A 13,151-nucleotide genomic window follows, 5' to 3' on the forward strand; every position below is an offset into this window, starting at 1 on the left:
TGCAGCTTCACACTGTGGAGTCTCATTAATGATGCAGCTTCACACTGTGGAGTCTCATTAATGATGCAGCTTCACACTGTGGAGTCTCCTGTATGATGCAGCTTCACACTGTGGAGTCTCCTGAATGATGCAGCTTTAGCCTGCCTCCCCTGCATCCTGCTTGTAATAGGTTTCTCCTTGTCACAACTTACAAGATGAACAGGAAACTGACAGGTCCCCATTGCCCTCCACAAAAAAAGATAACAGTTTAGCTCAGAATATTAGGATAGGACATCTCAGAAGGCACAGTGCATGGAAAGAGTCAGACCGGCTCCTGAGCAGCAGCATTCTAAAGTAGACCGGACTGTGTCTATGTTTTAACTTTAGTAGTAAATAAAGCAAAGGTTTTTAGGAATTATCTGTGGATGCTGGTTTTTCTCTACACTCATGCCCTCCAGCCTACCAGCATTTGTATATTTATAGCTAATTATCTTGCCTAACTAGCCTATTATTGTGTTTTACCCCTAAACACATGTTTTAAAAAAAGTATTTATAAACTCTGAATTTCATAGGCTAATTTGCCTTTTGAGTAGCTGGTGGGGAATTTGTTTCTCCAGACTAGTCTGCCCACTCAGCGTGTTATCACGCACCTCTCTGGAAATTTCAAAAAGGTAAATGGGCCTATGCAAAAGTCTGGGCACCCTTGGGCAACCTTGGAGATTTGTGTGCTCACATAACGTTGACAAGGTTTCGAATCTTAATTAGCCTGTTACTGTTATGGCTTTTTCACTATCATTGTTAGGAAAGGCCAGCTGATGCCAATTTCACAGCTTTAGAAAACCCCAGCCTCCTCTAACCTTGTGTCAAAAAACAGCAGCTGGATTCTTCTAATCAGCTGCCTAACACTCTGAAAATTAAAATGGTGAAGGCCCACAAAGCAGGAGAAGGTTAGAAGAAGATAGCAAAGCATTTTAAAGTTGCCTTTTCCTTAGTTCAAAATGTAGTTAAAAATGGCAGCTACCAGGAATAGTGGAGGTCTAGATAAGGTCTGGAAGACTAAGTGAAATTTCTGTGAGACCTACTCATAGGATTGCTAGACAGGCAAATCAGAACCCCAGCTTGATGGCAAAAGACCTTCAGGAAAAAATAGCAGACTCTGAAGTTGTTCTACTGTTCAGCGACATCTAAACAAATATAGCCTTCATGGAAGAGTCATCAGAAGAAAACCTCTCCTGCTTCCTCACCATAAAATTCAGAAGCATACAAAAGATTATCTAAAGCCTAATGTATTTTGGAAACAAGTCCTGTGGACTGATTGAGGTTTAAATAGAACTCTTTGACCACAATAATCAATGGTATGTGTGAAGAAAAAAAAGAACACAGAATTTCAGGAAAAGAATATCTCGCCAACCATTAAGCATGGGGGTGGATCAATCATGATTTGGGGTTGTGTTGCAGCCAATGGCAGGGGGAACATTTTACAGGTAGAGGGAAGAATGGATTCAATGAAATTTCAACAAATTCTTGAAGCAAACATAAAACCATCTATAAAAAATATAAGCTGAAAAGAGGATGGTTTCTAAAAATGTATAATGATACTTAACCCACATCAAAATCCACAATAGACGATCTCAAAAGGTGCAAGATGAAGGTCTTACAATGGATCTCACAGTCCCCTGATCATTGAAAATCTGTGGCTAGATCTTAAAAGAGTGGTGCATGCATGATGAGCCAGGAATCTCACAGAAAGACTTTTCCAAGGAAGAATGGATGAAAATCCTTCAAAGGCCGGCTTCACACTTGCGATTAACTCACACAAGTGCAAAGCGAGAAATTCTCGCATTGTACTCAGACCCATGTTAAATCAATGAGGCAGCTCCCATCTGCTATTTTTTTCTCAGTCCAAATCGGACTGAGAAAAAAATTGCACCATGCTGCGTTTTGGTGAGTTTCTCATGCGAGTCTCTCCAATGCAACTCTATGGGAGCGGGTAAATGAATGGAATGGATGTCACATGGACGGCGCACACACCATCCTAGTGACATCCGCTTTTCAAAATACATTTATCACATGTTTCAGAAAACACTGGAAATGAGTGAGGTCTGACAATGTCGGTCAATCTCTATCTCTGTCAGTCGGTCTCTCCCTCTAGGTCTCTATTCTCTCTCTGTCGGTCGGTCTCTCTCTCTGTCCATGTCGGTCTATCCCTCTCCCCCCCCTCATACTCACCGATCCACGATCACCGGCGCGGCGTTCACACTGTGGCGGCTTCCCCTCTTTTGAAAATGCCGGCCGCTCATTATTCCATCACGTATTCACTGCTTTCCCCGCCCACCGGCGCCTATGATTGGTTGCAGTCAGACACGCCCCCATGATGAGTGACAGCTGTCTCACTGCAACCACTAACAGCTGCCGGTGCATGTCTATATCATGCAGTAAAATAAATAATTAAAAAAAACGATGTGCGGTCCCCCCCAATTTTGATACCAGACATGGGAAAAGCCATACGACTCGAGGCTGGTATTGTCAGAAGGGGGAACCCCACATTATGGGGAGCCCCCCAGCCTAACAATATCAGCCTGCAGCCGCACAGAATTGCTGCATCCATTAGATGCAACAGTCCCAGGACTGTACCCGGCTGATCCCTAATTGCCCTGTTGTGGTGGCAATCGAGGTAATAAGCAGTTAATGGCAGCAGCCCATAGCTGCCACTAAGTCCTAGGTTAATCATGGCAGGCGTCTCCCCTAGATACCTTCCATGATTAACCTGTTAGTTAAAGAAAATAAACACACACAATCGAAAAAATCCTTTATTTGTAATAAACGACAAAAAACAACAACCTCTTTCATCATTTTATTAAAGTCCCCAAATACCCCTCCAGGTCTGACGTAATCCACAGAGGTCTCACAACGCTTTCAGCTCTGCTACATCGGAAGCTGACAGACAGCGGCCACAGAACACGACCGCTCTCTGTGAGCTCCACAGAGCAACTGAAGTGAGTCGCGCTATCAGCGATGACATCACTCAGGTCACTCGTGGCCACAGATCTCAGCTGGAGGACTTCAGCTGTGGCCGCGGGTAACCTCAGTGACGGAACGGCTTATAGCGGAGATCACTTCAGTCACTCAGGGTATTTGCTGTCACCGGTGAGACATTCACTGGTGACCGAAAATCAGGCCATGACACACAGACAGAGCCGCAGGATGACAATGAAGTCGGGTGAAGTTCATCCGACTTCATTCTGATCGCCCGGCTCTGTCTGTGTCTGCTGTCAGCGGCCATGTAGCAGAGCTGAATGGCAGATGACATAGCTGCTGAGAATAAAAACAGATCCCAAACGGATCACACACGGATTGCACATGGACTACAATCAATTGAAAAATCACAGAAACGCATTGCTGTTGCATTGCGTGCTGATCAATACTTATACAGAGCTCATGCTACTTTCTAGCATGAGACTCGGTCCGATTTTACACGCACAAGTGTGATTCCAGCCAAACAAGAATTAAAAAACTCCAGGCTGGCTACAAAAAGTGATTACAAGCTGTGATATTTGTCAAAGGGGGTGCTACTTGGTACTAATCATGCAGGGTGCCCAAACTTTTGGTTTGGTCAATTTTCTTTTTTTGTTAATTTAAAAATGTAAAAGATGATTATTTTTGCCTAAAATACAAAGGAAATGTGTCATCTTTAAACTTTATGCCTTTTTGGAAATTAATCTTCAACTTGCTTAACTGTTCACAAGAACAGTAATTTTGACTAAGGGTGCAGAAACATTTGCATGTCACTGTAGAATAAAAACTATTTTTTGTTTAGTTTTTGTTTATAGTTTTTACTGTTCACATTATACACCCCCAAAAAAACCTGTTGAATTAATTTTCTAGGTGATTACAATAATGTGCACACCTAATATGTGTAGGTTTTATTGATGTGTGATAAAATATATTTACATGAAAAAAAAAAATCACTTTTTTGTGGTAGAAAATTTGTAACTTTTTTTTACTTATACACATATGACGCAAACAGGTATAAAGATATTACAGCATGGGGTCATACCTGATTCTTTTTGTGAGGTAAAATATTTCCCTGCCTATTTTTAAATAATGTTTTACCTCAAATAAATAAATTATTTGTGATCAGTGCTTAGGGCCCAGAGGAGGAATTCATCCCAGAGAGCCCACTCTACTGCTGCTCTACATAGACATTACCTGTTCATACTCCAGGCTCATGCACATGTATATGAGACACAATACACAGAACACACAGAGACATGTCTCTTTTTTCTCTGGCAGCACGGGTGTCACACGGATCGCACACAGAGAGTAGGCGCCGGGTCAAGACCAGTGACTAGAGATGAGCAGTTCCGTCAAGGTTTGGTTCACCATCAGCAAACTAGCCTAGCTCCACAGGCTCGAGCTTGACGTGAACCCCAGATCTAGTCACTGATTGGTAATTTGAGTCTCCGCCCACAGACAGACAGTCATAAGCAGATAACGTCCGGAGGAGGGCTGGCTTTTTCAAACTTTTTTTTTTTTGCTGGTGCACACTACATGTGATCACGCTGTTGTTACCCCCAGTATGCGCCGTTCAAACACTGCAAGCGGCTTGTACATGGCTGAGCACCAAGTGTACCTGAGCACAGCGATGCTCTCGTGAGTTTTCTCCGCACGTAAAGCATCCGAACCAAAACCTTGATTTTAAAATTTGGTGTTCGCTTTGAAAACCGATTTTCAGGTTCGCTCATCTCTACCAGTGACGCCCATCGGATCGGACCGCCTCGCAGGTGAGTATAATAAAAGGTATATTTTATGTCATACAGATTGACTTGGGGCTTTGTGTACAACATTGTAGAATACTATATATAAGAACTAACTGGTGGTGGTCACAGTTTATATGGGAGAAACCTGGTGACAGCTTTCCTTTAAGTAATCAACATTGCAGCCACGTTTCCTTTGATAATGCTGTCCGACAATATTGTGATAGTAATACATAGTTACATGGGTGTTTGTTGTTGTCTAGATCGCAGTCTTGTAATGTACATGACCTTGGTTCTGTACCTAGCAGTGCTTAGCAGTATAGATATGGCTTTAGGTTGTATAGTTCTTATCAGATGCAAACATTTACGGTTGATACAACACTGCTTAAAAAGGTTGCCCACCTTTGGCAAAAAAAAAAAAAGAAGGTTTTAACTTAAATGCATGTTTTTGGGACTAAAAATTATATTTGCAATTGGGTTTCATTAAAAATTTTGCACTGTTTACAGGCTTTTACTCTCTGCCCATTCAACTGTAATGTGGTCTGTGGTCATTATTCAGCTAAAAAAATTGTTTAAAAGAACTGAGAGTCCTCAGTAGTTGATACCTTTTAATTACATTTTTGTAACCCAGATGACAGCATCATGGACATGAAATTGCAAGTATTGAAAGGAAACTTCATATCCCAGAGAGATAGGAGACTTTGGGAATACAAACATATGACGACCTTTGACACATTCAGAGCAGGAATGAATGTGTCACAAGGATTTATGTCTTTTTACATCAATTCAAAAAAGGTCTGTGGAGCCTGTGTTAGGAGTCTCAACACGGAAAATAGCCAGATATCCCTCCGGGAAGGACCTAGTCAAGGAGTGGCTCTTTTTAGGAGACCACCATAACCACCATATTAAGTGGCCCTTTTAATCAATATCCAGCTCTTGACGAGTTTAAAGATATGACAAGGGAAATGTCAAGGCCAGCTATCCATCCACAGACAGCTGTTTCGGGGTGTTGTCCCTCATCTGTGTGGAGTAGGATTCTGGCCAGGTGGGAGCAATGCCTAGTAGACCAGCAAGACAAAACAATCACTGATCTCGGGGAAACCAGCCTGAGAAAACACTGCCGGAAGCCAGTGAAGGTGCTCAACACAGTGAAATCCTAGGTGCGTCTTCGCTGGCTGCCGGCAGTGTCTTCTCAGGCTAGTCTCCCCTAGGATTTCACTGTGTTGAGCGCCTTTTCCCAAATAGGGTCTTCTCTTCCCCACAACCGCCACCATTAGACTCTATCTATCTATCTATCTATCTATCTATATATATATGTGTAGTAGGTGAAATGATAACAATAGATAATAATAGCAAATACCTCCAATTAGAAATAGTATAGCTCTTCTGATTCACTATGTCCAGGTCATTGCAGGACGGCCATGTATCTAATTAGAGTTAGTTGCTAGTGGTCATAACCATGGATACCTAAGGCCCTGCAATGACCTTAACATAAGGTAAACAACATAGCTAATCAGGAGAACTATACTACATTTCTAATTGGAGATATTTGCTAATATTAATATTGTATTATTACACCTACTACATATTAGGATAGGATCTTGGAGATGGGAATACCCCTTTGATTAGTCAGGTTTAGGTCACATTCTCACAATGAGTTTTTGGTGAGCTGTTGATGCTGCATGCTTTTGCTGTACAAAAACCCCAGACTTTTACAGTTCTAGCAAAGTGGATGGGATTTATGGAAATCTCACACCCATTGTGCTTTTTTACTCTGCATAAACGGACCTGTAACACGTCAATTTCTCTTGCAAGTACAATGAGTTTTATGATTTTTCCAGTGGAATTGCTTAAAATACGAGGTCAAAATGAACGTCATCCATACATGACTATCAATAAAGTTTTGTGAAAGCCAAATAGCAGATAGTATCAAAAACAAAGCAGCTTTATTTAAAACATGACATATCAAAAGAGACAAAATCTGCAGCATAAACAATGTGATAACGCAATAAGAAACACAAGTAACCTAATTTACCTAAAACAAGCAGAATTGTGGAATAAAATCTGCAACATCAAACACTTATCAAATAATCATCATTAGAACATGGAATTAAAGTTCTGAGTGCATACCATAAAAAAATTGCAGTGGCGTTAATTATATGTTCTGCAATACGACCTACCTGTGTTTTGGCTTTAGGCCATAATTTGCGTGGTCAAACCGCTGATTTAACTTGGACTCTGCAACGTGATTCAATAGAAAGTTGGGTGCAGAATGTTTCAGTGTATTAAGAAAACGTGACAGATGCAACATGTCCACAGGATATCCATAGTCAGACACTCGGTTTAGAATCCATGATCCTCTCCTGGTACTAAGAAACACCTATATGCGGAAAAAATTAAAAAAAATGCTTTATGGCTAAATAGGTCTTCCGTTTTGAAAACTATATATTGGAAACTAAACAACTCAAGAAATGTATCTAGAGGTCTGGTGAGGCCTTTGAACCCACAGGTACTTTGCAGAATTTTATAACGTTGAGCCATGAATATGGAAAAATACATTTTTCTCACAAAAATCTTGCTTTAACCCCACATTTTTCATTTTTACTAGGGCAGCAGGAAACATTCTACCATACAATTTGTTTTGCAGTTTCTCCTGAGTACATCGATACCTTATATTTGGTGAAAAACTGCTGTTGGGTATACAGCAGGGATCAGAACGGAAGTGTGAAATGACACCTGGTGCAGTTAGCAACTAGACCACCAGGTGTCGCTTAAGTACAACTAAACGGGATAAACTAGCAGAAAGCCTAGGAGGAGCAGAACCCAGGGGAGAGTAATCAAAACAGGCCTAGGTCGATGCATAGAGAGGTAACGTCAGAACAAAAGGGGAACCCGAGACAGAGTCAGAACAAGCAGAGGTCAGTAAACCAAGGAAGTCAGAGGGTAGTAAGAGAATGGACAACAGAGATGGGAAAGAAAGGAGAAGAAGGATGGTAATACAGCTGGGGTCTATAGAGGAAGTTGGGCAATACACCAGGACGGGCAGAGACAAGGAAGTCAGGGAAAACAGACACGGGCGGAGGAAGGCAGTCAGGAGAGCTGGAGGAGGGGAGCGACAGCAGGACAGGATCAGGAAAGACACGAGCAGAGCAGTAGTCGAGCATTAACCGAAGCCGGAAATAATCACTGGCAGCGTGGCAGGAGGGTCGGCTCTGCTATAAAATGGAGCAAGGTCCAAATTGAGGTTACAAGGCCCCTCCCCCATGGTCAGGGAGAGGCTGAAAACCCGGAGGGGATCGCACAGGGTAAGCCAACTCTGCAGGCCCAGCCAGCAGAGCAAGGGGAGAAACTGGCATGGTCATGACAGGAAGGAGTACATTTTGACTTTTGGTGTGCAAAATTGGGTAGGATAGCAAATGGCATGTTGCATTTTATCTTGAACTCAGGTGCTTCAGAGAATTTTAAAACATTGGACTGTAAAGCTTAAAAATTACTTTTTTATAAGGGTAACAAGAGAAAATAGACCACATAATATGTTGAGCAATTTCTCCTGAATACATGGATACCCGATATCTCATCAGAAACACTTGTTTGGGCACACAGCAGGGCTTGATTTTTGGAGAGCAATATTGTTTGGAATAGAGTGTGAATGCAAAGTAGTATTTGGAGAGCTGCTGAGGTTCCAAAACAGCAGAAACCCCCTGTGACAAGGCGACCGGTTATATTGTGAACTAGCTGTACTACCCGGCTTCGCCCGGGTTAATAACTGCTGTTAACAAAATAGAATGTATTAACAAAACTGTATTCTGCACACAAAAACCACAAAACAAATAGATAGAAATGTAATTATTAAAAGGCAAAAACTAAGCTAATAGAAGCATTTCACAACATATATTTCAACACCACAGATATTCCACACAGATTTAACTAAAATGGCCAAGTATAGTGCTCCGTCTGTCTCTTTCCAGATCTGTCTCTTTCCCTGTCTGTCTCTTTCCCCGTCTATCTCTGTCTGCCTCTTTCCAGGTCTGCCTCTTTCCAGATCTGCCTGTCAATGTCTCTTTCTTTGTCTATCTCTATCTCTCTGTTTCTTTCCCCATCTGTCTCTTTCTAGGTCTGTCTCTTTCCCAGGTCTGTCTCTTTTCCCGTCTGTCTCCCCGTCTTTGTCTGTGTCTTTTCCTGTCTGTCTCTTTCCCTGTCTGCCTGTCTTTGTCTGTCTCTATTTCTCTGTCTCTTTCCCCGTCTGTCTCTATCAAGGTCTGTGTCTTTCCCCATCTATCTTTGTCTGTCTCTCTGGCTGTCTCCTCCTTCCCTGTCTGCCTGTCTCTGTCCCTGTCTGCATGTCTGTCTGTCTGTCTGTCTGTCTCTTTCCAGGTCTGTCTCTTTCCAGGTCTGTCTCTTTGCAGATCTGTCTCTTTGCAGGTCTGTCTCTTTGCAGGTCTGTCTCTTTGCAGGTCTGGCTCTTTCACAGTTTGTCTCTTTCCCTGTCTGTCTCTGTCTGTCTCACTCTGTCTGTCTCTCTGTCTCTCTCTATCAGTCTCCCCACCGACATCTTATTACCTGACATATAAGCTTCTTATACTATGAATGTCTTTTGTTCCTATAGCAACCACTCACAGCTCCTACTAATAACCTGTAGTTCCAGGCTCCATTTATTTAATGAAGGCATGTTTTTTGGAGAGTAACTGTAAAGCGCGGTGTTAAATTTTCCTGTCAAAACATAGTCTACGACGTTCCCTGAGTCACATGGGGTGTCTGTGCAAAATTTTGTGATTGTAAATGCGACGGTGCGGTACACTTTTCCCCCCATTATGTAGATAGGGACAAAATTGATTGGTAAATTGGAATGCACGGGGTTAAAATTTCGCCTCACAACATAGCCTATGACGCTCTCGGGGTCCAGACGTGTGAGTGTGCAAAATTTTGTGGCTCTAGCTGCGACTGTGCAGATGGCAATCCCGGACATATACACACACACACACACACACACACACACACATACATACACACATTCAGCTTTATATATTAGATGACAGGTATGTACCACGGAAGTGGTATGATCCTGGGAGTTCTTTCGGGTACATGTAGTACCACATTTTCCTATAGTATTGAATGGGCCAGGATTATTGATGGCTAAGAGATGGGTGGGACTGGCCATCCACATTCTCCTGCCTATGGATGTGTCTGACACAGGTCTTAATTAGCTTGTTTGGCACATGGAGTCAGAGAGTGTGTTGAGCAGTCAGTGTATGAGAAGCATTGCATGAGGAGCAGCCTCTGAGGGAAAAGACACAAATCAAAAAAGGTCAGTGGAGCCTCTGTTAGGAGTCTCGACACAGAAGTAGCCAGATATCCCTCTGGGAAGGACCTAGCCAAGGAGTGGCTCTTTTTAGGAGACCACCATATTAAGTGGACCTTTTAGTCAATATCCAACTCTTTGACGATTTTAAAGATAAGACAAAGGAAATACCAAGGCCAGGTATCCATCCACAGACAGCTGTTTCGGGACGTTGCCCTTCATCAGTGTAGAGTAGGATTCTGGCTAGGTCAGAGCAATGCCTAGTAGACCAACAAGACAAAACAATCACTGATCTCGTGGAGACCAGCCAGAGAAAACACTGCCGGCAGCCAACAAAGGCGCTCAAAACAGTGAAATCCTAGGTGCACTGCCCCCTGGGAAGTATGCAAATCAAAAAATGTCCGTGGAGCCTCTGTCTGAGGGAAGAGAGGCTGTTTATCTCAGAGAGGTCTGAATCCTCTGGAAGGAACCCATCTGTAGGAGCAGAGGGTTGGCTTCACACGTGAGTGAGTGGACGCTGAGGGAGCCCCACTCAGGATGCTGGGAAGTATCCAAACCTGAGCGGGCGGACCGCAACAAAGACGGATCTGAAATCCGTGTTCCTGGGGAAACGGCCAGCGAGAGGTAACGGGGCTGTTGGACTCCGTGAAAGAGGCACAGAAACCTCTATGGTGTTAGACTGGAAGTGACTGAGTGGAGTCTGAGAGAGCTGCACTCAGATTGTGAATCTAAAATGTGCAAGAGTACCATGAGTGTAATGGACCTGAAATCCGTCTGTATTTCTGTTATGTTTTGAGGAGTGGTTTATGCTGGATTTTTTTTAATAAACCATTTGGACTTTTTAACAGATTTGTGTTCCTGTGCTACCTCGGAAATGCAGCCAAGTGAATGATCCCCATCACGTGAGCAGCCAAACGCTCACACCTCCAAAAGTGACACCATTTAGACCACGCCTAAGGCTGGGTCAAACAGGCCACGACGCACATCAGGAAGTCTGTTTATGACATCCGTGTACCATTACAACCATTGATTTTGTCACGAAGTGCCGATGGGGATAAGAAATTAAGCCCCCTGCCACTCACAACCTTCTAAATGCTGTGATCGTTATCGATCGTGGCATCTGGAGAATTAATCAACCAGGAGAAATGAAAAAATTCCAGCATCTCCAGGAGAGTTTGAAATAAAAAAAGATTCTTTTATTTAATTTTATCCCCCTCTGGAGACTTTTTTGCGCATTCCATGACTAAGACCCGAACAGGTCGAAACGCGTAGGAATAGCTCCTCTGCCCTACCTGCCTGTGTACATCTTGTTTAGGCTGATGGATGATTTTAAGGATTAAATAAAAGAATCTTTTTTTATTTCAAACTCTCCTGGAGACGCTGGAATTTTTTTTCTTTTCTCCATGCGATTTCCCGCCCGGGTCAGGGTGTTTCCGTGTGTCGGAGGTGTAATCAGGAGTGAAGAGGGGTGAGCTGAATTTCCTCTAATTAATCAACCAGGGGTGGTACGCACGCTGACCTAGCTGCTGCTGCAGGAGCTAGGCTGCCAGTTAAGCTGAGCTCCTGGGGTAATCGTGCAGAAAGTGCTTATATTTCAGCACCTTCTGCCAATCACACGCTGTAATCGGTCAGCCAGATTCACCATTGTAATTGGTTTCCACATCTCTTCCCGTGCCAGTTAACTGTCAGAGACTGCTGTTGGCATGGAGTTCTCACGTGTCTTTTCACACAGTGACAGTTTAAATCCATGATGTTCACAGCACATCATGATGCGGGAACTGATACCTGCTCAAGATCTACTTTGTACGTCATGTGGTGTAAAGGTGTTAATTTTCAGTTACATTTATAGTGTGAGCGATAATTGCTTTTTGACATATAGTAACAATTTTTCAAACCATCATATTGCATGGTGGGACTGTGAGACCATCATACTGTGTAAAAGAGGAATGTTGGGTCCATCATACATTATGTGAGTAGCCGGTGAGCATCATACAATGTGTGGTGGGACTGGGACCATCATACTGTGTGTGGGGAACTGTGTGGGCCATGATACTATTTGGGTGTCACTAGGGTCTTCCCAATGTGTGTAGGGAAATTGTGGGTCCGTCAAATTGTGCATGCGGAAGGTATTGTGGAGGATTTAATTGTGGGGGTATTATTGAATTTGGGGGGCATTTTTGTTGGCATCATACTTTATGGGGGTTAAGAAAAGGGGTACTGGAGGGGGTGAGGACACTAAGGGGCTTCTGTAGTAGCAAAATAACTGTAGGTGCCACAATATATCTGTCTTTCTCCCTGTCTTTACAAGTTGGGAGATATGTCCTCCTGTGTAAGCAACTATGTGTAGTGACCCCACCTACTCCGCCAAATGTTTTTTTTGCGGGGGTCCAGTTAGGATTTTGTGCACATTTAGTGTTGAGCTTATAGTATGATTTCTCAAGTGTTGAATTACCAATTAAGCATAGGTCTCAGGGGAAAACTATTGTCCTTGCAAAGACTGACAAACCAATCTGGCTGTCAGTGGTAAGGAGTCTTATAGCTGCAATGCTCCTCTGGGAAATATTCAAATTGTCTCTTCAGGGAGAAAGGAGACAAACTCTAATGCCACCTATTGAAAGTAGCAATCCTAAAAGTCGAAAATGACTCTCCAAGAAGTCTGTTCATATGTCCTAGGTTTTATGCCAGATCAGAACCTCAATTTGCAGACATGGTGTTTCGAGATGATTGTCCCTCGTCAGTGCAAAGTATGAGATTAATCTGGCAGAACCTTTACTGGGGTCTCAGGGGAAAACTATTCTCCTTGCGGAGACTGACAAACCAATCTGGCTGTCAGTGGTAAGGAGTCTTATAGTTGCAATGCTCCTCAGCATACGGGAACCACGTTCTTTGAGGGCCTCCACGCAATAAAAAATATTAAAAAAAAATTGCAATTAGCGTGCCAGCCCAATTGTTTGACATTAGAGGACAGCTGGGGCAACGGAACTCCGATGTGAACACAGCAAGTGGCAGTGAAATGTGTTTCGGCTGTTGTCAGGTACAGTTAGGTCCAGAAATATTTGGACAGTGACACAAGTTTTGTTATTTTAGCTGTTTACAAAAACATGTTCAGAAATACA

At 42.9% G+C, this 13,151-nt stretch overlaps 1 protein-coding gene across 2 annotated transcripts in view; it reads right to left on the minus strand.

Annotated features, from left to right (window-relative positions):
* Positions 1–13,151, minus strand: part of LOC142250142 (flavin-containing monooxygenase 5-like) — a 62,413-nt gene that overhangs the window by 18,590 nt on the left and 30,672 nt on the right. For both annotated transcript variants that reach the window (XM_075322260.1, XM_075322259.1), the window contains exon 6: positions 6,917–7,116. In XM_075322260.1, coding sequence (XP_075178375.1) covers positions 6,917–7,116 — 200 coding nt within the window. The remainder of the gene's footprint in view (positions 1–6,916; positions 7,117–13,151) is intronic.

Source organism: Anomaloglossus baeobatrachus, chromosome 8, assembly GCF_048569485.1.
Source record: "Anomaloglossus baeobatrachus isolate aAnoBae1 chromosome 8, aAnoBae1.hap1, whole genome shotgun sequence".
NCBI classification, from domain to species: Eukaryota; Metazoa; Chordata; class Amphibia; order Anura; family Aromobatidae; genus Anomaloglossus; species Anomaloglossus baeobatrachus.